General features: G+C 45.8%; 1 protein-coding gene across 3 annotated transcripts in view; it reads right to left on the minus strand.

Annotated features, from left to right (window-relative positions):
- Nucleotides 1-581: 581 nt before the first annotated feature.
- The window catches only part of Fam81a (family with sequence similarity 81, member A), a 59,039-nt gene continuing 33,906 nt past the window's right edge, over nt 582-25,714 (minus strand). For 2 of the 3 annotated variants that reach the window (XM_006243379.5, XM_006243378.5), the window contains exons 4-9: nt 24,783-24,901; nt 16,727-16,856; nt 13,039-13,145; nt 9,754-9,889; nt 7,356-7,548; nt 582-2,898 (exon numbers count right to left, since the gene is read on the minus strand). In XM_006243379.5, coding sequence (XP_006243441.1) covers nt 2,774-2,898; nt 7,356-7,548; nt 9,754-9,889; nt 13,039-13,145; nt 16,727-16,856; nt 24,783-24,901 — 810 coding nt within the window. In that variant the 3' untranslated portion in view covers nt 582-2,773. 3 annotated transcript variants of the gene reach the window in all.

Raw genomic sequence — 25,714 nt, forward strand, 5'->3', positions numbered from 1 at the left:
CTTGTCTGATGGAAAAGCCAGGATGTATAATTGAGTACCTACGGGAATCAGGGTTCCTACTTATGAACAGTGGGATTTGAGGTGAGTTTCTTCATCTTTATGTGGTTCTGTAAAATGGGGGACAATGGTACAGGACTAGATACTGGTAAACAAAAGAGTGAGCCCACACAAGAATCTCAGCAGGATCACGGGTCGATCTTCCAGAGAGCATGAGTTTAGATCCTAACGCACGTCAGGTGGTTCACAACCGTCTGCAACTCCAGCTCCAAAGGATCCCATGCCCTCTTCTGACCTCCGTGAGCCAATGCTCATGCGTGTATCACACTCTCTTTCGAGTGCACACTCATGCACACACACACGCACGCACGCACCCAATTGGATTAAAAAATAAATTTTTAAAACGAGTCTCAGCAGAGACTTAAAAAGGTCCTTGGCACGCAGGCAGCCAGGAACTGCTCACTGGCCTGACTCCAGGGGCAGCACTGAGAAGGCAAAGCAGTACCTTTCCTCAGGCGGTTGGCCTGCCAAGGTTTTCTTCCCACACTAAAAGATTCTTCCCATTTAAAAGTCCCAGGCCACACTTTTTGGACATTTTATTCTTTTTATTGCAAATCTCTGGTAAAGGAAAAGACAGGGCAGCTGATTCTCCTTTAAACTTTGGCGAGAAGAGTACTCCATTGTCTCCTTGGATGGCTGGGCCTCCCAGCGGCATACAGAATCACTGTGGGGGATCAGGGGGTGTGACACATACTGGTTGGTGCTGGTGACTGCCTCCCAGATGCTCCGACTTAATTGGTCAGGAGGTTGTTTGGCTTCGGTTGCTCTTGAAACTCCCCAAGTGACCCCAAGCAGCCAGGGTGAAGGGCCCCTGCCAGTCACCTGGGGAGGCAACATCTTGATTACCTGGCGATTTCACCAGCAGCTGTGTCATCTGCTTGCATCACCTGCTAGGGCGGGGTCAGCAGGCGTTCCCCATCCCCTCTTCCCAAGTGTCCTGTGTGCTTACCCTCCCCTTCCACCCTTGAGTCCCCAGGGGAGAGAGATGCTGAGGGGGCGTGGCCCTGTCCTGAGGCTTGTGCTTAATCACGTGATAAAACATGGCTAGCCTAGCACAAGGGAAAAGAGAAATCGCACAGACTGTCGTTGACTTCTCCTTGGTGGGAAGATCTTCCTATCTGGAGATGAAAAGATGTGGGGGGAAATGAAGAACTGTAGGATGGATACAAGTTCGTCACATAACCTCTCATGCGTCCAAACTAAAACCAAAGTTCCCAAGCTCCCAAGAGTAGAACATCAGTGAATTTAGCAGCATATCTTACATGGGTCAACAGTAAGAGCCAGTTAGAATCTCAGTGTAGTTTATTCTAGAAATAGAAAATGCTTTTGATTTTCCTGAGTCCCTGCATAGAGAGAGGAAAGGAAGAAGGGGGATGCTGTTCTTGGAACTTTTAAGTGCGCCGGCGCTCTCTCCCGAGGTACCCTCACTTTAACACGGAGTGTCTTCTGCGGGCATGACACACGCACACAGGTGTGCAAACGGCCCGGGCTCAAGTCTTCAATGACTCAAACATGGCGACTGAAAATAAAATGTCTGCAAAGGTGCGGGGACACCGTTCTCCTCGCGGTGTAGTCCCGCTTGGACTCTCGCCATACAAAGGTGCATTTATCTAATCGATGAATGGTGCTGAATGTGGCATCGTGATGACGACATCATTAGGAGGTTTGAAAAATACATAGGATCCCAGTTTTACATCACGACCCTGATGTGTTTACCACACTGTCTGTTTCGTTGGTAATTTCTTTTTACACAGAGGACAGTACAGCGATGATAGAAACCAAGGCACAGATATACAGTTACAACAAATGTCTATAAAGTCTAGCACTTGGTGCCTATTTAGGGAACATTTAGGTAAATCATAAAGTCTGGAAAATCCTCACATTCATTATAGGTGATGAACAGCTAACTGTGTGATAAACAGACTACTTAGCCACCATCCCGTTATTAAATATATGGCTATCACTACACAGGGTGAGTGGTTTCAAAAGTAGGTTTAAATAGTAAAAGCCGGTACCTCTAGGTGGATATAAACATTGTGCCTCGTGGGAGCTAGATAAATGTTGTAAGTTTCCACTTAATTTGTAATTAAGTATGGCAATTATCAATTTTAAAAAACTATTTTCATTATATAAATGGCAGGGTTTTTTTTTTCTCCCAGTGTTAAACCTCTTCTCTACAAAAGACAGGTGATTTACAAAAAAAAAAAATAACCCAACATTAAAAAACAAAACAAAACCGCATAGACAACAATAATACAATTCAATGTGGACTTAAAGCTGAACTCTAATCTACCAGGGAATTCTCTTAATGTAGGCTGAGGGACAATACGTACCCGTAGCAACTCATTCACTTCTTAATCAAAAAACAAAGATCACCATGGCAGTTTTTTTTTTTTTTCTCTCCCAAAATAGTAGTCTTGGCTAGAGGAGCATCAAGCATTGAAAATAAATTCTTTTCATTCATAAAAGCCTTTCAAAATCTGAGGGGATAGGGCTCGACTGCACTTAGGGAAAGAACATTGTAAAAACTGTATTTAAGATTTCAAATAGCGGGTGTTTTCAAGACTGAAGGTAGACGCTTAGACCCATGAGAGCGCATTTCTTGGCACATGCACACCCTGGACGGGATCCAGAACACAGCCACAATCTGGCTGCAGAGGTGACTGGCTCTTAGCCCCACAGTCAGTCTCCTGTCAGGTCCTCGTCCCAGCCCTCTTCACATGGAAGATTCTGGCTTCTGCATCTGCTGAATCTGCTTCTGTAGTTGGTCCCTGTCCAGCTTCATCTTGGCCTCCAGCACTTGTCTGAGGGATCCTATGCTTTCGTAGATGGCTGTAAACCCTTGAGGAAGAGGCAAATGTCACAGGAGTTAACAGCTAAGAAGCAGCGTCTTACCAAGATGACAACAACGATGGATGGTTGATTCTGACCAATGCCGAGCCCTCCGGGGGTCAACGCGGGATGGGGACCTCCGTGAAAACTGCTTTTTAATTACAAAGGGCCTACTGCAGTCAAGAGGAACAGTAGATGCAGCTTTAACCAAGTGACCAAAGCTCACACCGCTAGCACCGGGAGAAATCACCCCATGTACCTGCTGATCAGAGGCCGGAGCAGGGCATCCATCTATCCCATAGCAACTCTGTCCCAGGTTATATCTTAAGGAAACCATCAAACCTGACTGAGGAGCTTTCTGCAAGACACTGCCCTGTAGTCTAAAAATACCAGGTTTTTGCGGGTCAAGAGAGCACCAGGCGCTTAGGCCTCTGGTTTCTATCGCTGGTTCTGTCTTCCTAATGCTGTGACCCTTTAAACAGTTCCTCCTGTTGTGACCCCCAACCATCGAATTATTCTGCTGCTACTTCATGGCTGTAAGTTTGCTACTGTTTTGAACTGTAATTAAATGTCTGATAGCCAATCCCCAAAGGGGTTGTGACCCCACAGGTTGAGAACCACTGTTTTATGGGACCAATCAGAACTCTGCAGCAGAACTTCCAGTCCATCAGCTTCAAATGCAGGGCCTGAGTTTTGGCTCCAGTATTCTCAGGGTCACCTCTCAGACTAGAGTTTTGTTTCCAACCATCTCTGGGGTTCTCGTGAGTGTGGGGTTCTGATTTCTGAGGCTCCAATCCCCACTGTGAGAGCTGGAGTCTACACTGCTGTGCTTCAAAAGGTCACTTTGGGCCTGATGCTCTGAACATTCTAGACAGGAAACATACTTCACTGGGAAAATTGCTAGGCTCTGGCAGGCATAGTGTCATATGCCTGCCTTCCAGGACTTGGAAGACTAAGCCCAGAGGACTGTGAGTTCAAGGCTAGCCTGTTCTACTCCGCTAGACACCTATCTAGGAAGCAAAACAGCATCACAGAGGAATTGATCCAGATGTACAAGACTAAGTAAATTAAGGGCTATGTGAGATCCTGGATTAGAATTTGAAGAGTGTGAAGGACGGGGATATGGCTCAGTGGGTAGAGTACCCGTCCAGCACGAAGTCCCAGGTTCCATCCCAACCAGCAATATGTGAACTAGGCTTGGTAGCATACCAAGTGACACTAGCACTCAGAAGTTGGAGACAGAAGAATCAGAAGCTTAAGTTATCCTCAGCTACCTAGAGAGTTTGAAGCCAGCCTGGACTAAAGACCTTATCAAAGAAAGAGGGAGAGGGGTGGGGGCAGAGATGTATCAAGAAAAGGTAATCAACATCAATTATCAGAGAACACAGATACAAGTCACACTGAGGTGCAGGCTAACACTTGTTGGGAAGGCTATGAGAAAGACTGTGTTGAGGATGAGGAGAGGAAACTCCTACAGGCTGTTGGTGGGAGTTAAACATGGAATGGCCAAGGCCCACAGTGGTGTCTTAGGACTTTAATCCCAGAAGCTGGGAAGCAGAATTCTGGGCCAGCCTGGTCTATAAATGAGTTCTAGGCCAGCCAAGGATACATACCTCAAAACAAAATCATATCAGGGTGGAAAAGGGTAGAGAGACTCCTAAAGACATTAAAGGCAGAACCATCCTATGACCCTGCATACAGAGATCCTCACTCTGGTGTTTCTTCCCCACAATCCCCACACCACCCCCCAAGACAGAGTCTCTCCATATACAAGCCCTGACTGTTCTGGAACTCATAGAGATCCACCTGCCTCTACTTCCTGAATGCTGAGATTAAAGGTGTGTGCCGCCATGTTCGGCCTGACAGTTTTCCTTATGAGACAGTCTCATTATCTAGCTCTTACTGTCCAGGGATTAAGGTGTATACACCATGTCTGTGTCTGTCTGTCTGTCCATGTGCAGCCCATGCATGCAGTGTCCATGGAGGCCAGAAAAGTGCATCAGGTCCCCTGGAACTGGATTTACAGGTGATTGTGAGTAACCAGGTAGATGCTGAAAACTGAACCCAAGTTCTCTGGCAGAGCAGCAGTGCTTTTAACCGGATCTCTCTGGCCCTGGCCCTCTGGTGTTTACTGCAACACTACTCCCTATAGACGAGACACAGAGACAGCCTAAGTGTCTGTCAGGAGATGTGATAGACAAGGACAGTGTGGTATGTGTATGCCATTAAAATCATTCAGCCTTACAAAAGCAGATCCTGCCATTTGTCACAACACGGGTAAGACTAGAGGGCACTGCGCTAAATGAAAGACACACACAGAGGGAAAAATGTTGCCAGCTTTCATATGATGACTCAATATGGAAAGAGGTTAAATATATAAAGCCAGAATAAGAGAGCAAACACCAGGGGCATGTTGTGTATAGTTGGGAGGAAGGGTGGTAAGGGGACTCAGGTCAAAGGATAAGAAGAACAAAATAGCCCAGTGGAGTGGTGCAGGCCTCTAATCCCAGCTCTCTGGAGGTAGAGGCCGGCAGCCAGGACTGTTTCACAGATAAACCCTGTCTTGAAAAACAAAAACAATCAAAACAAAGACAAACAAACAAAAAAAAACAGCACAAAATACATAAAATAAGATCTAATACACACGGTGTGGGAAATTCTAATATATTGTCTTTGGGTCTTTGATGAAAGAATTGACTTAAGATACACATGCATACACATACACAATACATAGGCACACACACAAGCACACACATATATAATGCACACAGCACACACAAACATTCATGCACACACACACACACCCGTGTGAGATGATGGGTAGGTTAATTTGCATGAACATAGTAACCATTTTGTTACACATATCAAAATATAAACCTTAAATATACAAATAACTTTTTAATTTAAAAGAACAGTTGAGGACTGGTGAGCTGTGTCGGTGGCTGTGCTGGCTAGTTTTCTGTCAACTTGACATAAGCTAGAGCCAGCAGAGAGGAGGGAACCTCAATGGAGAAAATGCCTGCATAAATTCAGGCTGTAGGCAAGCCTGTAGGTGTTTTTCTTAACTAGTGATTGATGGGGAGGGCCCAGCCCATTCTGGGTGGTGCTATCCCTAGGCTGGTGGTCCTGGATTCTATAAGAAAGCAGGCCAAGCAAGTCAGCAAGCTACTAAGCAGCACCCCTCCATGGCCTCTGTATCAGTTCCTGTCTCTAGGTTCCTTCTTTGCTTGAGTTCCTGCTCTGACTTCCTTCTGCAATGAACAATGATATGGAAACAGAAGCCAAATAAACCCTCTCTGCCCCAGGTTGTTTTGGATAAAGGTGCTTCACCGCAGTGGTGGTGACCCTCACTAGGACTGTGGCTAAGAACACTTGACTGCAGTTCAGAGCCCCACATCGGGTGGCTCACAAATGCCTGCATGAGCGCACACACACACACACACACACACACACACACTCACACTCACACACTCACATACTCACACACACTCACACATACACACACACTCACACATACACACACTCACACACTCACACACACTCACACTCACACACACTCACACATACACACACACTCACACTCACACACACAAACACAAACACACACACTCACACACACACAAACACAAACACACACACACCTCACATGGAAAGAGGTGGTAATAAATCTTTTAAATGAAATTTTGCTTATGAAAAAAGGTAGAAGAAGAAGAGGAAGAGGGAGAGGGAGAAGGAGAAGGAGGAGGAAGAAGAGGAGGAAGAAGAGGAGGGGGAGGAGGAGAAGCCATCTCTACCAAAGAAGAATTTCAAATTATTCTTTTGTTTTTACTGATTTTTTAAATTAAGGGTTCTTATAATCTTATTTTTTATATAACAATTTATGAAAAAGTATGAAGATTATTCATTAAAAAAGTTTTGATTAGGGCTGGTGAGATGGCTCAGTGAGTAAAGGCACTTGCTGCCAAGCCCAGAACTGACTCCACACGCATGTGTCATGTGCATGTAACCAGCAGTGCGGAAGAAGCTCTCAAAAGTGCCTCACATGTACATAGATCTTGGCCAGGAACAGAAAATAATCAGCAGGCAGAACTAAGGGGAATGTCGATCGTGTGCCGGTCAGGCACTGTTTGCTGTGTGTCATGGAGGCACTTAATAGGCTTGCAACTGGACTAGTACTTTAGGGCTGGAGTATAGTTCACTGGAAGTGTGTTGGCCTAGCAACCGTGAGGTCCTGAGTTCAGTTCCCACCACTGCAATGAGTAGACATGAATGAATTTGTTAAATTCTGCACAGCTACTTAGAAAAGCAACTAAGAACATTTTGCTGGGGTTTTTTTTTTTGTTTTGTTTTGTTTGTTTGTTTTGTTTTGTTTTGTTTTTAGCCAGCTCAGACTCTGTTTCAGCGGTGCTCGCAGTGAATAGCTTTTCAGATGAACGAACCACACGAGCTGTGTGGGTGTGGCCTACCAGCGTTAACCTCCGCTTTCATCTCCTTCATGTCCTCCGTCATCTGCAGCTCCAGTTTGCTGATCCGCCCGTGCACCTTCTCCTCTTCCGGCTTCCTCTGCCCCTCCGCGTTCCTCCTCTGGCTCTCCTCGATTTTGTCCAGCCTGGCCGACATCTGGGTGAGCTTTTTCTCCATGTCCCTTTCACTGGCTCCCTGGGGTCCGGGATGAGAATTACACTCGGTTATTGCAGAAGAGTGTGCACAGACACAGTACTTAACCATCCACAGGGACCAGAACCACAATGGTTTCTCGCTGTCCACCCCATATCTATTCTCAAAGGTCACCCAGAGCAAAGGAATCTACATTTTATTCTGTCTCCTGAGTTTGATGTGGCCGTATAATCTAACCAGTGATGAAGTAAGAACAAGTGTATGTAACTGCTTTCAGAAAAAGCTAAAGTACACTTGCTATGTAGCCTTAATTCTTCCCCCTTCCCTTCTGTTTCTACCATTCAGTCAGCGGCTGGAGCTCTATCAACCATCCAGAAGTGCTACTCTCTGAGGACGGCAGAAATCTAACCTAAAGGAATTCCAAGTTACTGAAGACTGACGAGTTCTCAACTCATCTGGGTCCTGGGGAATGTCCACCTGGATGTGTTTTGGTGAGAGAGGAGGAAGTTTCCACCTTAGAGAAGCTCCTAATGCCATTACTAATGGAGTTTAGTAAGCCAATAGGAAAATCAAGTGGTCAGTCCCAGACTCAGTTCCACACACGAGTGAGTCAGGGTGTGTCAAGGCACAGCAAAGAGTACAAATGGGAGTGGGGGAGGGCAGACATTCAGAGTAGTGAATATTTTCTTCTCTGTGCAGTCCACGATGCTTACGCTCTGTGAAACTCTGCATCCTCAGGCTTCAGTGGTCAAAACCCTGAGTGTCAAGCCTTTCATCAGGTGCGAAGTTGCAGCATGACAACAATCCTGTGATGGCGTTGATGCAGAGCCCGCATCAACAAACAGCTCAGCATCAGGACCAAGCGGTCAGACAGGCAAACCACACCAGCAACTTCTCAGTCAAAACCCCACGGGAGAAAGCCGAAGCCAGACAAGAAAAGAGAACCCAACACAATTTGCCTACCTAGCTCTGGCTTCCGAGCCTGCGGGTTTAACATGTGTGATAAATGCAAGCCTTTTGGAAGATAATTTTTGGTGGTTCTGCAAAAATTAGCTCTTTGAGAGAGAGTGGGAGGAAGCAGAAGTAGACAGAAAAGGAAATGGCAGATTCTGATCTGATGCCCTGGCACAAAGGCACACTCTTGTTACAGTGCATTGGAGGGACAGGCCACTCAACAGTGGTGAAAGCAAAAACTAGATCACGACATTAAAAACAAACAGAAAGGGGGCCAGATGGCTCAGCGGTTAACTGCACTGGCTGCTCTTCCACAAGACCTGGATTCATTTCCCAACACCCACACTGCAGCTCACCACTGTCTGCAACTCCAGTTCCGCAGGAACACCACACCTAACACCCTCACACAGAAGACATACATGCAGAAAAAAAAGCAATGCACATGAAACAAAAACAAATAAATCATTTAAAAAAGGAAAGATAGGACCAAGTAAGTAATTGTAGCTTTATTTAGAAATGTGTGATAGACAGTCGGGATCATTAAGGTTGTGACTTAAAGCGTTAACTGAAACTTTTAGTTTGTCCTTTGTTAACCAATATAAAACAAAGCACTTCCTGTCTTTATGAAAATTATGAGGAACAGGAAATGGAGGGGGCGCATGGCTGGGTGGCAAAGTTGAAAATTAGCAGATATGATGGTGAGTGTTAATTGCAACAGAATTTAGAATCAACTAGAAGCCAGGCCTCTGGGCATGCATGAATTATTTTTATTTGCTTGAAGTGGACAGATCCAACCACTGTGGGTGGCACCATTCCCTGGCTGGGATCCTGAACTGTGTAAGTGGGGAAGACAGCTGAGCACTGTGGCCTATGTTCATGCCTCTGCTCATGGATACTGCATGACCAGCTGTGTTAGTTACACTCCTGCTGCCTTAACTCCCCTACTGTGATGATGCGTGCCCTTCAACAGTAAGCTACGATCAACTGTTTCTTCCTTAAGTTGCTGTTGTGAGAGTATTTTCTCACAGCAACAGAAAAGACACTAAGATAACAGGTAGGAGAACCTGGGTTTGATGCCCAGAACAAAGGAAAGAAGAGAAAGAGAAGGGGGATGCAGGAAAGGAAGAAGAAGGAAAAGAGAAGAGGGTAAAGGCGAGGAATATGGAAAGTACTCCAAGTCAGGAATACCCAGCTTCGAGAGGTACCAAATAAGGGCGTGCTAAGTCCCTAGGTTTTGGTCAGACATTGCAGGCCACCACTGAATATCTATTACTGAAAAACATCAACACCTACACTGTTTTCCTTAACAATCAAGGAAAGATGGTCGATTTTCTGTAAAAGTTCTTTCTCTATCCGTTCCTGTTCTTGTTGCAGCCAACTCCGTGCAGATAAAATCTGGTTGCTGAGCTCCTCGACAGTACCTTTAAATCTAAATCAGAGAAAGAAAAGAAGAAGTGTGCCAACAAGTCGGATGTAAAGCAGTCTTAAGTAACATTAGAAAATATCGAGTCAATGACAATGGCATGCTTACCTTCTCCTAGGATCTCGTTCAACACGAAGTTGGTACAGGATGGAAGTGTGCAACAGAAAAGCACCTAATGGTGCTCCTACCCATAGGAGCTGGCAATGCAGGGACTGCGGTGACACAGCAGATGCCAGGGGATAACCTTTGCAGTTCTAAGGGTCCATAGTACTCCCAGATCCAAGGACGTGTCATCCTTCATCTCCCTTTTAGAATTCCCTCCTCTTGTGTGCTCTTCCTCCTTGCCTCTTGTATTTCCCAAGACTAGAGCTGGCTGGCTTGCTTTTCTATTGTTCTTTCTCCATATGGACAGAGCCTAATCTAAACCAGTAGGAAATAAACCAGGCATAGTGGAGCAGACAGACCTGCAATTCCAGCACTTGGAAGGCAGAGCCAGGAGGATTCGAAGTTAAAGGCCACAGTGAATTCATAGTAGCTTGATCTACTTGAGACTTTGTCTCCAAAGAAAGTAACCTTGCAATACTCCATTCCTCTAGTCCCCTCCCCTCCAGCATCCTTAAAATAACCATCAATGAATGCTGCTTCCCCTTAATCACCTTCTTATTTGAATTAGCATGTAATGAAGCTATAGAATATATATAGCTAAGTATAGAGGTGTAATAGACATAGAACTATGATTTAAGTAATAAAAAGAACACCCATTAGAGTCACTGAAATGTCTACTTTTGTTACATAAGGAGCCTTCAAATGTCACTGGAGTACATGGCTGCCTATCTAGATACCACATACTAGCCTCCCTTGCAGCTAAGTATATACTGTGTCATCTTGACTTCATTTGGAATCACCTAGGAGACATCCCTTGGAGCATGATATGAGGGTGTTTCCAGAGGGATTGAATGAAGAGGGAAGACCCACTCTAAATGTGTAAAGCACTATCTCATTGACTGAGGTTCCATGAATTAAAAGGGGGGGGGAGAGGAAGAAGCAGACTGAGTACCAGCATCCATCTTTTCAACCTCTGACTATAGATGCAATGTGACTACCCATCCTGTGCTCCTGCTACCACGTGTTCCTCACCACGGTGGATGATATCTCCTCAAACTGCGAGCCACACTGTCATCTTCATTACTTGAGTTGCCTTTGTCAGGTCACAGCAATGAGAAACGTAACAGTTACAGTGCAGTGCACCAATAAGTCAGGTGATTGGCAAAGGAGAGAAGTACATGGTTCTGGTTACATCCTTCAAAACACAGCTGTTGCCCTGGATTTTCCCTCTGTTGCAGCTGGGAAAAAGCAAGGACTGGAGCTATGAAGGCTCCACATTGAGTCATCAGAGGTGTCCTGTCTGAGCTGGAACACTGACCACACAACATAGAACCATACTATAGCTGAACTAATGCAGCAATCCATACAGCTCGAGATACTGGCTGCCACCAGGACTTAAAAGACCCAAGTACAGCCCAGCCACACACACACATCACAAGGTAAGCATTGCCAGAATGCTATCCTGTGCCTTCCTTTCACAGGACTCTAGTGATTATATCAGGCTTACTTGAATGACCTGCCCATTTTAAAACCTTCTTTAGGGAGCTGGGGGAAAGGGCTCAGTGGGTAAAACCTCGGCTGTGCAAGCAGGAGGACCTGAGTTCAGATTCCCAGAACCCATGAAAAGCCAGAGGCGCTCTATAATTCCAGCACTCCTGTGGTAAAATGGGAAGCAAAGACAGGAAACCTTGGAAGCTCTTAGGCCATCCAGCCTGGAGTACACAGCAGTGGGCAATCAAAGATCCTCTCGCAAACAAAGTTGGAGGTGGGAACTAACACCCAAGGTTACAGACTAACCTTAATATGTCTACCATGGTGTGCACATCTGTGTGTGTGCACGCACATTTTCATGTAGAAAGAAAGATCTTTTAAAAGACTTCTGTTTTCTTGTACTAAAGATTGAACCTATGATCTTGGTCATGCTAGCTCCTGAACTACATTCCCAGTGAACTACATTCCCAGTTGAAGACCTGCCGAGGTCCTTTTATCCCTAAAAGTTAACAGACATATTCACATGGGGAATTTGGAAGAACCATTATTTAACCTAGAATAACTACAGGTATAGGTATATCCCTGAATAATCAATAATTGATAATCAATGACACAGAGCACTGAGCCTAAGCCCTTATCTAACACCTGGCTATCAGCTCCCTAAACTGTAGACTTTTCATGACTAAGAACAGGTTTGTTTTGTTTTGTTTTGTTTTGTTTTGTTTTGTTTTGTTTTGTTTCTTCATTACTAGATCTAGAGTCTCTAGGCAAGGGCTCCACAAATACATCTGAGGGGCGAGGAAGATGACTCAGTGAACAAAGTGCTTGCTGCCCAAACACAAGGACCTGAGTTTGGAAGCCTAAAGCCCATGCAAGACGAATTGCATTTACAGTCCCAGAATTGGGGAGATGGAAAGATAGATTTATTAGCCAGTTAATCTAACAGAGTCAGTGAGAGACTCTGCCTCAAAAAAAAAAAAAATAAGGTGAGGAAAGGTAGAGGAAGCTGCCCAACGCTGACCCTCGTCCATACACTCATGCATTCGTGGGCACATAAACCCACCCCTGCACATTTACACGCATGCACATACACATATACACACCAAAATAAAACAAATGAACCAAAGACATTGTATGAAAAGATGGGCCATCATCCAACCCCTAGAAGCCACCATTCTGAAGGAAAGGTGACTGTGCTACATGGGAACCGTTTCTTTTAGCTTTCATTATTATTTTCACTCTGTGTGATAAATAAAAACCGAGAGGTGGGCAGGGGAGATGGCTCAGCAGTTAAGAGCACTTGCTGCTCTTCCAGAGACATGAGCTCAGTTCCCAGCACCCAGCTGTTCACAAACACAACTCCAGCTCCAGGGGATCCAGTGCCCTCTTCTGGCCTCTGCAGGCACTGCAGTCATGGGCACATATTAACACAAACATAAATACAAATAATATTTGAAACAAAGCTTAGACATATTTTTAAATAAAAGCAAGAGGGAAAAATGTGAATTTTGTGAACCCAGAAAGAACACGACAAAACCCTTTACAAACTGGTGGCTTACTTAGTGTCCAGGAGCTGGAGCTGGTGGTTGCTGTCCCTGTGGGACATCTTCAGTTTAGTGCTCTGCTCTGAGATGGACAAGTCTACTCTGTTCAAAAGCTGAGAGATCTGGAAAAGAAGATTGAATTATAAAGGTCTCACATCATGTCTTCTTGGGCCATGCACTCAATGCTGGTCAGTAACGTTAAGAATCACTTTACTAAGTCCATTTGGGAGTTTCCTTCCTCTTTCCATGTGTGTGTGTGTGTGTGTGTGTCTATGTGTGAGTGTGTCTATGTGTGAGTGTGTCTATGTGTGAGTGTGTGTCTGCATTTATGTTTGTGCCTCTGTATGTGAGTATATGTGTATTTGTGTGTGTGTGAGTGTCTGTGTCTCTCTATGTGTGAGTGTGTCTCTGTGTTTGAATGTCTGTGTGTGTATTTGTGTGAGTGTTTGTGCCTTTGTGTGTGAGCGTGTCTGTTTGTCTTTGTGTGTGAGTATCTGTGTGTGTGTGTGTGTGTGTGTGTGTGTGTGTGTATGTATGTGTCTCTCTGTGTGAGTATCTGTACTCCTCTGTGTGTATGCAGGTACATGTGCACAGGAGTACATATGAAGGCCAGTGGTTGACAGTCAGTGTCTTCCTCACTGCTGTCCACTTTATTTTTTGAGACAGGGTCCTCTCGTTGGACGTGGAGCTCACCTATTGGCTAGAATAACTGGTTTCTCTACCACCCAGTACAGGGTGTATCACAATGTCCAACTTTAAAAAGAATTTAGATTATTTTATTTTATGTGCATGAGTGTTTACCTGAATGTCTGTATGTGCATCATGTGTGTATCTTGTACCTGCAGAGGTCAGAAGAGGGCATCAGATTTCCTAGGACTGGAGTTATGGTTGTGAGCTACTGAGTGAGTACTGGGAACTGAACTCAGGTCCTCTGAAAAAACAAGTGCTCTTAACTGCTGAGCCATCTCTCCAGCCCCCACAGTGTCTAGCTTTAATTGGGTGCTGCAGATCCAAACCCAAGCCCTTCTGCTGGTGCCCATGGGTGCTTTAACTCTTACACCATCTTTATTTTCTTTCATTTACACCCAGCAAAAATCAAGACAAGGGACAATATCCATCAGGAAGTGAGCCTAAACTTCAGAGCTCTCCAATGAGCAACCCAGTTCCTGCCCAGGGCTGGTGCCTCTGCCAGCTGTCACAGCGCACTGCCATCATTACCCTGGACTTCCACCAGCACCATGGCTGCCAGTCCTGAGGGTTGGGGGGCAGAGTTTCTATGGCTTACAGACAAATCAAGGTTCCAGATGTTTCTCCTCATCAAGCAAAGCGCCACAGAAGACCTTCTGTGGGCTACGTCCTTCCAGTCCTCCACTCCTGGCCTTTGTTTTTATTTGAATTTTGTTTTCACTGAAGTTTAATGTTAAACTAGTCCTGTATGAAATGATCACATTTTCTGAAAAGTTAAGTGTTGTTCAACATTCCTGACTTAAGATTCAAGATATTGTAAGATGTGGATCAACATCATCAGTCTGCTCCTCCCCGTCCTCCTCCTCCCTCTCCTCCCCCTCCCCCCCTCCTCCTCCTCCTCCCTCTCCTCCCCCTCCCCCCCTCCTCCCCCTCCTCCCCCTCCTCCCCCTCCTCCCCCTCCTCCCCCTCCTCCCCCTCCTCCCCTTCCTCCCCCTCCTCCCCCTCCTCTTCCTCCCCCTCCTCCCCCTCCTCCCCCTCCTCTTCCTCCCCCTCCTCCCCATCATCATCATGTCTCTCTTGGTAGATTTCTGTATTGTCCTCACCTTAGCTACCAGGAAACATTTATTTTCCTTTTGTAATGATCTCATTCTCACCCCCACAGACCCTGCTCCATTACTAGGGACTATAGTGACAATTTTGGAGTTTTGGTTTATGTTTTAGTTTTAACCGCAGGTGTGGGATACGGGGCTGCTTCATGTTTTCCACTGCAGCTGACTATGATTTGCCCCATGCTCTAGCAGGGGTGCGATTCTGCCAGCTGCAGATAGTTTCCATGACTGTGTGGCATTAGGAATTCTGGGGACTTTTCAAACGGTATGTACGTGCTAGCAGGGCCCGGAGGGCTGGGCTGTTGCTTGTTTGTTGTGATTTGTTGTGGTCACACACAGAGAAGAAACGAGATGTCCATTTTCCCCTCGTATCTAGTGTTATGGTGTTGAAAACCCGGAAGAAGGGTAGAGAGGAACCCACAAATCAGCAAAAGACACCGGGCAAGCACCCTGGTGCTAAGCTATGTCCTTAGCCTTGTCTGTAACTTTCAACATTTATTTTCTTCCTTTATGTGCATGAGTACAGATGTGTAAATGTCACAGGTCATGTGTGGGGATCAGAGGACAACTTGTGGGAGCCAGTTCTAACCTTCCATTGTGTGGGTTCCAGAGACTGAACTCAGGTGATCAGGCTTGGCCTCCACTCAACTGAGCCACCTGCCTTTACTTTTTATTTTAAGATGTGCAAATTGCTCAGGTTGGCCTAGGTCACTCTTTAGCCCGTGCAAGACTTGAGTGTGGGATGCTCCTGCCTCAGCCTCCAGACTGTCTGGGATTGTAGACCTATGCTATGAAGCCAGGCCCTTCTCATTTTGAAAGAAAAGCAACATGAAGGCCCGCTTTTCCTTTTTAAGTTTTACAATACCCATGTTTTTACGAGTAGCTTTGGATCCCTGCTGAAGAGGGTTGAGGTTAAGGGGTTTTGTTGTTTTTATCCTGAAAATTACCCAGATGCTCCTGTTTTTGTAGAACAGTCTCTAGATAGGTAGAATAGTAAATTAGGCAGATACTGTGGGAAAGACTGAGGAGGCTAGACCTGTTGTGACAAGGGGAGCTTGTAAGTAACAAAATCCAAACTATAAAAATCGGATGAAGAAGGGGCCAGAGATTATGACTTTGCAGTTAAGAACACATACTCCTCAGAGTTCAAACCCACCCACTCCATGCCCCTCCATCACCCCCCACCCCCCACCCCTGCTTCCCACCCACAGGTCAGGTTGCTTTCAATGCTTGTAATCCAGCTCCGGTGGGAATCCAAGTCTTCCGGCCTCTGAGAGCACCTACACTTACGTACGTGTACACACACACACACATACACACACACACACACACACACACACACACACACACACACACACACACAACGGTAATAAAGATCATAAAAGAAACCATTCCAAACTAAAATGCTGAGTTTCACTTTGCGAAGTAAACTATAAATTTCAAGGTAAAATACCCTAGGGTTCATTTGATGGCTGACTCTGTAGCCTCATCAGGCCCCACATTCAGACCACTCGATGACTCGGTACATGCAGGGAGTCCCGGTCAGTAAAGATCATACTTCCTGCATCACACACTGGGTAAGCAGCATACAGAGCGACAATGGGTCACTCCCCTGAGCAGGAGGTGGTCTGGGAGGTGTAATGTAGAAGTTCTGGTGTATAGCACTTGTTTTATGAATAAGGGGGAAGGATCTTTCAATTGGCACTGAACCAGAAACTCTTTGTGATCTGGCTTCATGAAGGGCCACGGAGGGAAGGAAGACAGAAAGCTGAGGATTTGCATAAACCCCGCACTGGGGACCCACACTGGGGGCCCCAACTGGCTACGCTGCAAAACCCAAGCAGCACCTTGCTATTCTGAGCTGAGAACAAACTCTGGCTTCCAAGAGGCGCCTGACCCAGCCATACCTGTCCTTCTGCGTCCTTGATTTTTGTTTCCAGGATCAGCTTGGCTGCCTGCTGTTCCTTGTTCAAGTGCTGGAGTCCCTCGTAGGTCGTCTTATGCTCTGCGGAGAGTCTGGCTATGCTGGCGTCACACCTTTCCAGGGAAAGGACACACACTCGTTAAAGTTTAAAAGCATTCGAAAGAGCTGCCTCCCATACATAAAATGCACTGGGAAATGCAAGGGCTCCTCAGAAACTGCACTCCTGGGCTGCAGAGGAGGCCCGACAGTCAAACATGTAGAACTGTGTCTGATGCTCAGAATGCCTGTAAAAAAGCCAGCTGCGGCGCTGGAGAGATGGCTCTGGAGTTAGAGCATTTACTGCTCTTGCAGAAGACTAGAATCCAGTCTCCAGAATCCATGTCAGGTGGCTCACCACAGTCTATATATAACTCAGCGGCAGAGATCCAATACTTCCGGCCTTAGCAGGCACCTATACTCACATGCACACCTACACATAATTAAAAATTATATATATAGGGGCTGGGGATTTAGCTCAGTGGTAGAACGCTTGCCTAGGAAGCGCAAGGCCCTGGGTTCGGTCCCCAGCTCCGAAAAAAAGAACCAAAAAAAATTATATATATATATATATATATATATATATATATATATATATTAAAGTCAGGTAAGAAGGTAAGCACTTGGGAGCACTGAGGAGGCAGAGACAGACAGATCTCTCGGATCACTGGCTGCCAATCTAGCCTAGTTGGTTAGCTCAAGGCCAGCAAGTGAGCCTGTTTTGTTTAAAATGGCTGGTGAGATGGCTCAGAGGACAGAGGTGCAGGCACCCAGGCCCAACGACCTGAGTTCAATCCCTGGATCCCACAAGGTGGTGGTGGGAGAGAACCAACCCTCAATAGCTGTTCTCTGACTTCCACACTGGCGTGGCGCCATGGTACGTGCAGGCTTGTGTACCTGAAAATGCATGTTTTACACACACATAAGTTTGGGGCCAGCAGATGGTTTGTTTGGTGGGGAAAGTACTTACTGTGCAAAATTGAGGATCTAAGTTCAGTCTTCAGAACCCACATAGTGGAAGAGAGAACTGATTCCACAATGTCATAACCATGTACACACACACACACACACACACACACACACACACACACACATAGTTGTTTTTTATTTTTTTGTTTTGTTTTTTTTAAAGTAGATGTTTTTTAAGCTGGAGAGATGGCTCAGAGGTTAAGAGCACCAGCTGCTCTTCCAGAGGTCCTGAGTTTAATTCCCAGCAACCACATGGTGGCTCACAACCATCTGTAATGGGATCTGATGCCCTCTTCTGATGGGTCAGCGACAGTGTGCGCATATATATTAAATAAGTAAATAAAAACCTTTTTTTAAAGTGAATGGCTCCAGAGGGTAACACCCGAGCCTAACCTCTGGTGCATACACAATAAAAGAGAGCAAGAGATAGAAAAGGAAGGGAAGGGAAGTGAGTAGAGGGAGTGAGTAGGGGAGAGGCATGGGGTGGAGGAGGGGAGTAGGCTGAGGAAGGGGAAAAGAAAAGGAGAAAGAAGAAACTTAACTGTCCCTACCCCCAAATGTTTTTCCAGTATGGTGCCAAGACAATTCAGTGAGGAATATACTAGGTATTTGACTAATGGTATTGGGAAAGAACTGAGCGTGCAAAAGAACGAACTCGGAAGCCTACCTCACACCATGTATAAAAGCTACTTCCTGGCTGGATATGAATCAGTGACCAAGAACACTCACAGAGAGATGGAGTTTGGTTCACAGCACTCAAATCAGGCTGTGCACACCTATCTATAACAGCAACTCCAGGGGGCCTGACGCCCTTCTCTGGTCTCTATGGTCATTGCATAGGCATGGTACACACACACACACACACACACACACACACACACACACACACACGTGGTACACATACATGTATGCAAGGAAAACAGTTGTACATGGAAAATAAAAATAAATATTTTTAAAAACGTAAATATTCAAGCCCTCATAAACAAGTATCCCCAGCTGTATTTATAGTTTATAATTGTATTTTATATATTCTCTATAATTATTTATAATTGTATTTTATACATTCTCTATAATTATAATATTATAATTTATAGTAGATAAAAATAGAAACAGCATATCTGCTCACAACGTGGTGTCTCTTGGCCACAGAAAGCCATAATGTGCGGACAGGCCACATGCAGATCAACCCTGAAAAGACGACACTGAGGGTAAGAAGCTCCTCTTAAAGCCGGTCCGGGATGATTCCATTTACAGGAAACATCAAGAGAGGCAAATCCATAGAGAAAGAAAGAATTTTTGTGGTTGCCATATACAGGGGTTGAGGGAAGATGGGATTTCTTTCTGAACTGTTCGAATATCCTGTGATAAACTGTGCACAGTAAACACACTAAAATGCATGGAATTGTATACTTCAAAGTTCTGTTTTTAAATAGCCTCCCCCTTCCCTCCCTCTGTGTGTGTGTATGTGTGTGTGTGTGTGTGTGTATATGTGTGTGTATGTGTGTGTGTATATGTGTGTGTATGTGTATGTGTGTGTATATGTGTGTGTATGTGTATGTGTGTGTATGTGTGTGTATATGTGTGTGTATGTGTGTGTATTTGTGTGTGTGTGTGTGTCTGTGTGTGTGTGTGTGTGTGTGTGTGCGCGTGCGCGCGCCTGCTGCAGAGTTCAGAAGAGGCTGTCAGGTCCCTAGAGCTGGAGTAACAGGCAGGCATGAACCATGAGAGTTGACACTGATCCTGGGAAGCAAACTTGGATCCTTTGGAAGAGCAACAAACACTCTTTAGTGCTAAGCTACCTCTCCAGGCCCCTCCTCCACTGCTTGCTTATGTGTGAATTACATATCACAAAATCTCTTCATAATGAACAGGAGAGAGAGAGAGTGGAAGAGAGGGAGGGAGGGGGAGAGGTAGTACTCTCCGGTGCCCTCTGTGAAGGTTCCAATATTATCATTCTCTAATTACAAATTCCCAGGTGTTGGGAGCTTATGCCTTAACATTTGGATATTTTCCCTCTAACCCTCTGCCACCAGGCACACCCACACCCTATCGGAGAAGAAAGAGGAAGGGGCCACTGAATTTTGGAAAAACGCAGACCACATGCAAAGCATGGGAGCAAACATTCCAGTAGGAACTTGGAAGCTAACGTGAGCTTTGCTTCTAGAAGAAATGAAAAAAAAAAAAAATCTCTGGCCAGGTCCTGTGTGAGGTGCACTGTGCTTAGTGGGAAGAACGTCCCTCCAAGAAGAACCTGGCTGACCTAGGTCTGCAGGCGAGGAGCGAGGGCCCACGTGCTGCTAACTGTATTACTAATAGATCCATCCAAACCACACATCCAAATGGGAGTCAGAGGCCAGCCTAGAAATTCAGTGGTATCACTTTAAAGGCTATACTTCTTCATGACGACTATGCAATCAGTGCACGAAAGTCGAACTCTTGCCAAGGAGAACTTTATCTCAGCCGAATGCATTTCAACAAAGTCTCATTAGCTTTCCAAGAGAATGACAGATATAGCCACAAAACAGACCCAAATTATCCAGCACTTAAAACAAACACTTAAAGAGGTTTTAGAATCTGGGTGTTTGTTAACAGGGGAGGAGTAAGCTGGAGAAGCTGACGGGCCATGCTGAAGCAGAATGGAAGATTCCAGAAGGCATTTCAAGAGAATTCTGCTGGGTCTAGATACGAAGTCATAAAGATGACATCAGTTTTCACTGCCGGGCTGAGGTGCCGATAGCAGCCGTTTGAGGCATACTCCCTCCCTGCCTGTTGAACACGTGTCACACCCACAGTGGTGTGACAGTCAATTTGGGTTATCATCTTGACTGGAGCTAGCCACTCGGCACACCTGTGAGGGATTTTTCTGATCGGGCAAGTAGAAGCGAGAAGCCCCACACTAAACATGGGCAGCGCCTCCCTGTGGCAGCCCAGATAAAAGAGGGTCTGAGAGGAACCTGCGCTGTGTGACTCCTCACCTTTGAGCCTCACTGACAGGGTCATCTACCCTCTTGCTGATACTGCTACTCTCCCCATTGATATCAGACTCAGGTTTCTTCAGGCTTCCAAATTGGACTAAAGATTCCTGGCTCTCACTACCTAAAGACTATACATGGACTGACCCTGGACTCTGACCCCATAGGTAGCAATGAATATCCTAGTAAGAGCACCAGTGGAAGGGGAAGCCCTGGGTCCTGCTAAGACTGAACCCCCAGTGAACTAGTCTATGGGGGGAGGGCGGCAATGGGGGGAGGGTTGGGAGGGGAACACCCATAAGGAAGGGGAGGGGGGTGGGGGATGTTTGCCCGGAAACCGGGAAAGGGAATAACACTCGAAATGTATATAAGAAATACTCAAGTTAATTAAAAAAAAAAAAAAGATTCCTGGCTCTCTGGAAATCCTCCAGGCCCTCAGCACCAGGGTTGGGCTACTGAGGCATCAGAATAAGCAGCTCCCAGTCCTCAGCCTCTTCAGCATGGAGATAAGCAATATATAACTGGCAGACTATACTGCATAGACCAATATACTCATTACACACATAGACATGCACGCACCACTGTTGATTCTGTTTTTCCAGAACAGTGATTCTCAGCCCATGTGTCAGGACCCCTTTGGGGCCAAATGACTCCTTTACAGGGGTCATCAAAGATGATCAGAAAACACAGATATTTATATTACGATTCATAACAGTAGCAAAACTACAGTTATGAAGTTGCAATGAAAATACTTTTATGATTGGGGGGTCAGCACAACATGAGGAACGGAATTAAAGGGCCACAGCTTTAGGAAGGTTGAGAACCACTGCTCTAGAGAAAGACTCCTAACAAATATAGTGGCCATGAAAATCATCAGCTGTCTCCCAAGTCCCTGCTCTACCTTGGGCCTCAAGTCCTTCCAAGCCCCCGTTGTTTTCTGAGCTTAGGGGTCTTTCAAAAGCCAAACAAGGACTCAAGGTTTTTCAGTCCTGCCCCATTGACCTTTCTAGATCGGTCATTCATCCAAAGGAGCATTTGTGAGTATCTACTGTGTCCAACAGGCTCCAGGCACTTGACCACAGAAGTAAATGAAACAGAACCCCATGCTAAGACAATACAGAAGACCACAGAGTGACTGGATGGAGCTTAAGTCAGGGGAGGGGGCACTCTGCAGAGTGGGGCCAGGAACTACTCACAGAGAAGACATTTGCACTACCCTTTAAAGGTGGACAGAGTTAGAAGAGGGAGTGGAAAGGTCCTCTGTGGGAGCTCAGCATGTGCCAAGGCCCTGTGGTAAAAGAATGGGCTTCTGTGCAGATTAACAGGGATGGGAAAAGACCAAAGGGTCAAGACAACAGTAGGGAGAGGTGAGGAGATCAGGTGATGTCCACCGCACAGGGTCAGACTACGGAGACGGGAGGGGGTTCGTTCTGCTGAGAACAGCGAATGACAGACAGGCCAGGCATGGTGGAGCACACCTGCAATCCCAGCACTCAGGAGACTGAGACGGAACTAGATGGTGCAAGGCCTGCTAGAGCTACGGAGCAAGACTCCATTCCAATTCCAAACAAATAATAAGAAAAAGAAGGGGCTGGAGAGGCGGCCCAGAGGTTACGAGTGCTCCCCTCTTGCATAGAGCTGGGTTCAGTCCCCGGCACTCAGGGCAGCTTCTAACCTCCTGTAACTCCAGTTCCAGAAGATCTGATGTCTCTCGTCCACAGACTCCTGCTTATCCATGGTGCATATACACACTCCAGCACACATGTGCACATTAAATAAATAAAAACAAAGCAAGACAAAAAAGAACAACACACCAGCAAGAACCAGAGAGGAGTGGTCACCCCAGCCAATTCAATCCCTAGAGCCCTCCTCCAGCTGTCAAGTGTTCTTTACCCTTCCGCTGCCAACACGCATGCCCAGCATCAAGGCACGAGGTGTATGTAGTGTGATATATGTTTAGTGAAGCTGTTATGTCTGGCTTTAAGGGAAATGTAGAGTAAGTCTTATGTCTGGCTTTGAGTGCAATGTTTCAGCAAAGCCTTTGCTATATTTGGGTCAATCAGTGGAAGCTGAGAAATTGTTTTGAGACTGTTTGGACCTTGAAGAAATGCTGTCTCCCTAGAGAATCTGCAGCATTTGGTGCTCCGGGAGAACTTGCAGCTGCACCGACCTTGGTCCTAGACACTCCTCACTAACCAGAAGTTCTCACTTTTGATTATGGCCATGGTCAAAAGGGACTGAGATTTGGGAAGGTTGTCTACTCTCACAGGTGGCAAGGGCAAGATAACTTTGGTAGCTGGAACCTTCCCTAGCCCCAATTAACCTTGCATAATTTTTGAATAAAGTAGCTGGAGTGAGCTAGCTGGGTGTCCGTCTTTCCCAAAAAGGCTAAACCCCTCTGGGAAGTGAAGTCTTAGCATCTTGGTGAGGCTCTTTCTCTACTGCAGCACCTACTGACATCAGTCAATAACTAGGTGTGGTCTCCTCGAAAATACACCAGAACATGGCTCCCTCTGCTGCCTTAATGGTGCCCGGTCTCTGTTGGTCTCTGTTCTTAAATCTCATCCCATGCTCACCTGAGCGCATTGTCACCCCAAGCTGACTGAACGTGTGTCTTGGCTCCAAATCCCATTATTAGCTGCAGAGTTGTACTAAGTACTTGATAGCAGCAGAGGGTAGAAGAGATCCAGACATAGTCTGGACTACTTCATTCCAGCCAGCTAAAGTAATCCAGAAGGAAGGCCTCTTGCAGCAGCTCTTAAAACACCAGTGTGCAGAACCCAGGGATCTCGTTGGAAACAGATTCTAGTTCAGTAGCTGTGGGATGTGGGGATGGTGGACATTGCTCACAACGTCCTGGGCAAGAGCCAGGAAGAAGGTTCAACCTGTAAAAAGCACTTGCCAAGCCTGATAACTTGAGTTTCCTGAGACAGATGGGGCAGAAGGGGAGAATTGACTTCTGTAATTATCCTCTGATCTACACACACACACACACACACACGCGCGCGCGCGCGCGCACACACATAAATGCATAAATGTAACTGTAAACAAAAATACATCTGAAAAAATATCCCCAGGTAATCCCGAGGCTCTGGGTTCATGGAACATACCCAAACAATACCCACACTGATAGGAAAACATATATTAAAATTTCCAGCCTATGAGAAGTCAATAATTTCAGGAAATAAAGCAAAACTTAATTATAACAAAGACGAACATTTTTACAAACAGTAAAAAACCCCCTGTGTTCTGTGATTCAATGATCATACTATTATGTGACCAAATAGCTTCTACCAGCAGAGGGCGCTCTCTGATCATTTCCTCCCAAGAACACCAGGCCAGTTTCAGAAACCAAAGAAATCATGGCAGGTTGACACCCAGGGTTGAAGTCTGCCACTAGCTTCTATGGTCAAATGGAAAGGGAGTAGTAAAAGAATTTACTGGGGCTTCTTCACTAAATTGGAGTTCATAAAAAATTTGGGTATTTATGATGATGGTGGTAGTGGTGTGTGTGTGTGTGTGTGTGTGTGTGTGTGTGTGTGTGTGTGTGTGAAGATGACAATGTTGTGGAGTTGGTGCCCTCCTTCCACCTCAAATCAGCAAACTTCCACAGTGAGCACTTTACCCCGAGCATCTCAAGCCAAGTAAAAACTGCTCTCGAAGGAGTAAAGTCTCAAACATTTGAACATCTGCTGTGCTGGATAATCTGACCAGCTTGACTGAATTCAGAATCACCTGGTGAGACCTCTGGGCTTGGCAGTGCGGGCATTCCCAGGGACTCGAAACTGAAGAGGGAAAGCCTACCCTGAATGTGGGCAGAGCCACCTCAGGGGCTGGCATCCTGGTATCCCAGACTGAATAAAAAGGAGAAAGAAATCAAGCTTAGCATAGTCCATCTGCCTCTGCTTCTTGACTGTGAGCCCATGACAACAGTCCCCTCACTCCTGACGACACATCTGCCCTACCTGATGGACTGTAGCCTCCAACTGTGAGCCGAAATAGCCTCTCCTTCCTCAAGACGCTTCCACGGGGCACTTTAAGGGCAGTCACTGGTACACCTACCTTGCAACTCTTCCTCGCAGATCTCCCAAGCCAGAGAGCTGGCGCATCTCCAGTGTCTTTAAGGCAGAATTAGTTCCATAGCTGATGTTGTCCCTGGCACGGATCTGCTCCTGGAGAACCTGGGCAACACAAAGGACACTTGGGGTCACTGGCAAGTTCACAAGTGTCCATTTCAGAATTCGGGAAAGTACATGCGTGCTCCATTCATTTTTTCCATAAGAAGTTTTTGTTTGTTTGTTTGTTTAAAACTAAAGGTCTTACTATTAGCCCTGGCTGGTCCAGAACTTGCTGTGTAGATCAGGCTGGCCTTGCACTCCTGGTTATATGCCTGCATTAGGAGCTATTTTTAGCAGTGCACTGATGAACCCAGAAGCAGAGACCCAGGACACACAGAAAGAGGTACCACTCCCAACTGAAGGTCCCCTAACCAGCAATAAAACTCTGCTCTTAGGGTTGGGGATTTAGCTCAGTGGTAGAGCACTTGCCTAGCAAGCGCAAGGCCCTGAGTTCGGTCCCCAGCTCAAAAAAAAAAAAAAAAAAAAAAAAAAAAAGAAGAAGAAGACTCTGTTCTTTTTTGCTGTCTTTCCTTAATATGAAAGTGATTTTGTTTCAGGACAATAGCTGCTATGCCCTAAGCTGAGTGTAGACTTTTTTGCTTGTCTTTTGAGACAGTAGCTCACAGTGTAATCACGGCTGACCTCCAGTTTCCCCTCCTCCTGCCTGAGCAACCTCAAGCATTGAGGATCTCAGGGATAATCCACCATGCCCAGCTCCTGGTATTTTATTTTACACAGTTTTAATTTCAGTTTGAGCTTCTCTTTGATTTAAGAATGTCTGAATATCTAGGATGTCGGAATTAATTAGAGTTGATTTAAGGATGTGTGAATATCTAAGGATGTCGGAATTTATTACAGTTGGCCGGCACAGTGACA

The sequence above is a fragment of the Rattus norvegicus genome, chromosome 8 (genome assembly GCF_036323735.1).
Source record: "Rattus norvegicus strain BN/NHsdMcwi chromosome 8, GRCr8, whole genome shotgun sequence".
Lineage (NCBI taxonomy): Eukaryota > Metazoa > Chordata > Mammalia > Rodentia > Muridae > Rattus > Rattus norvegicus.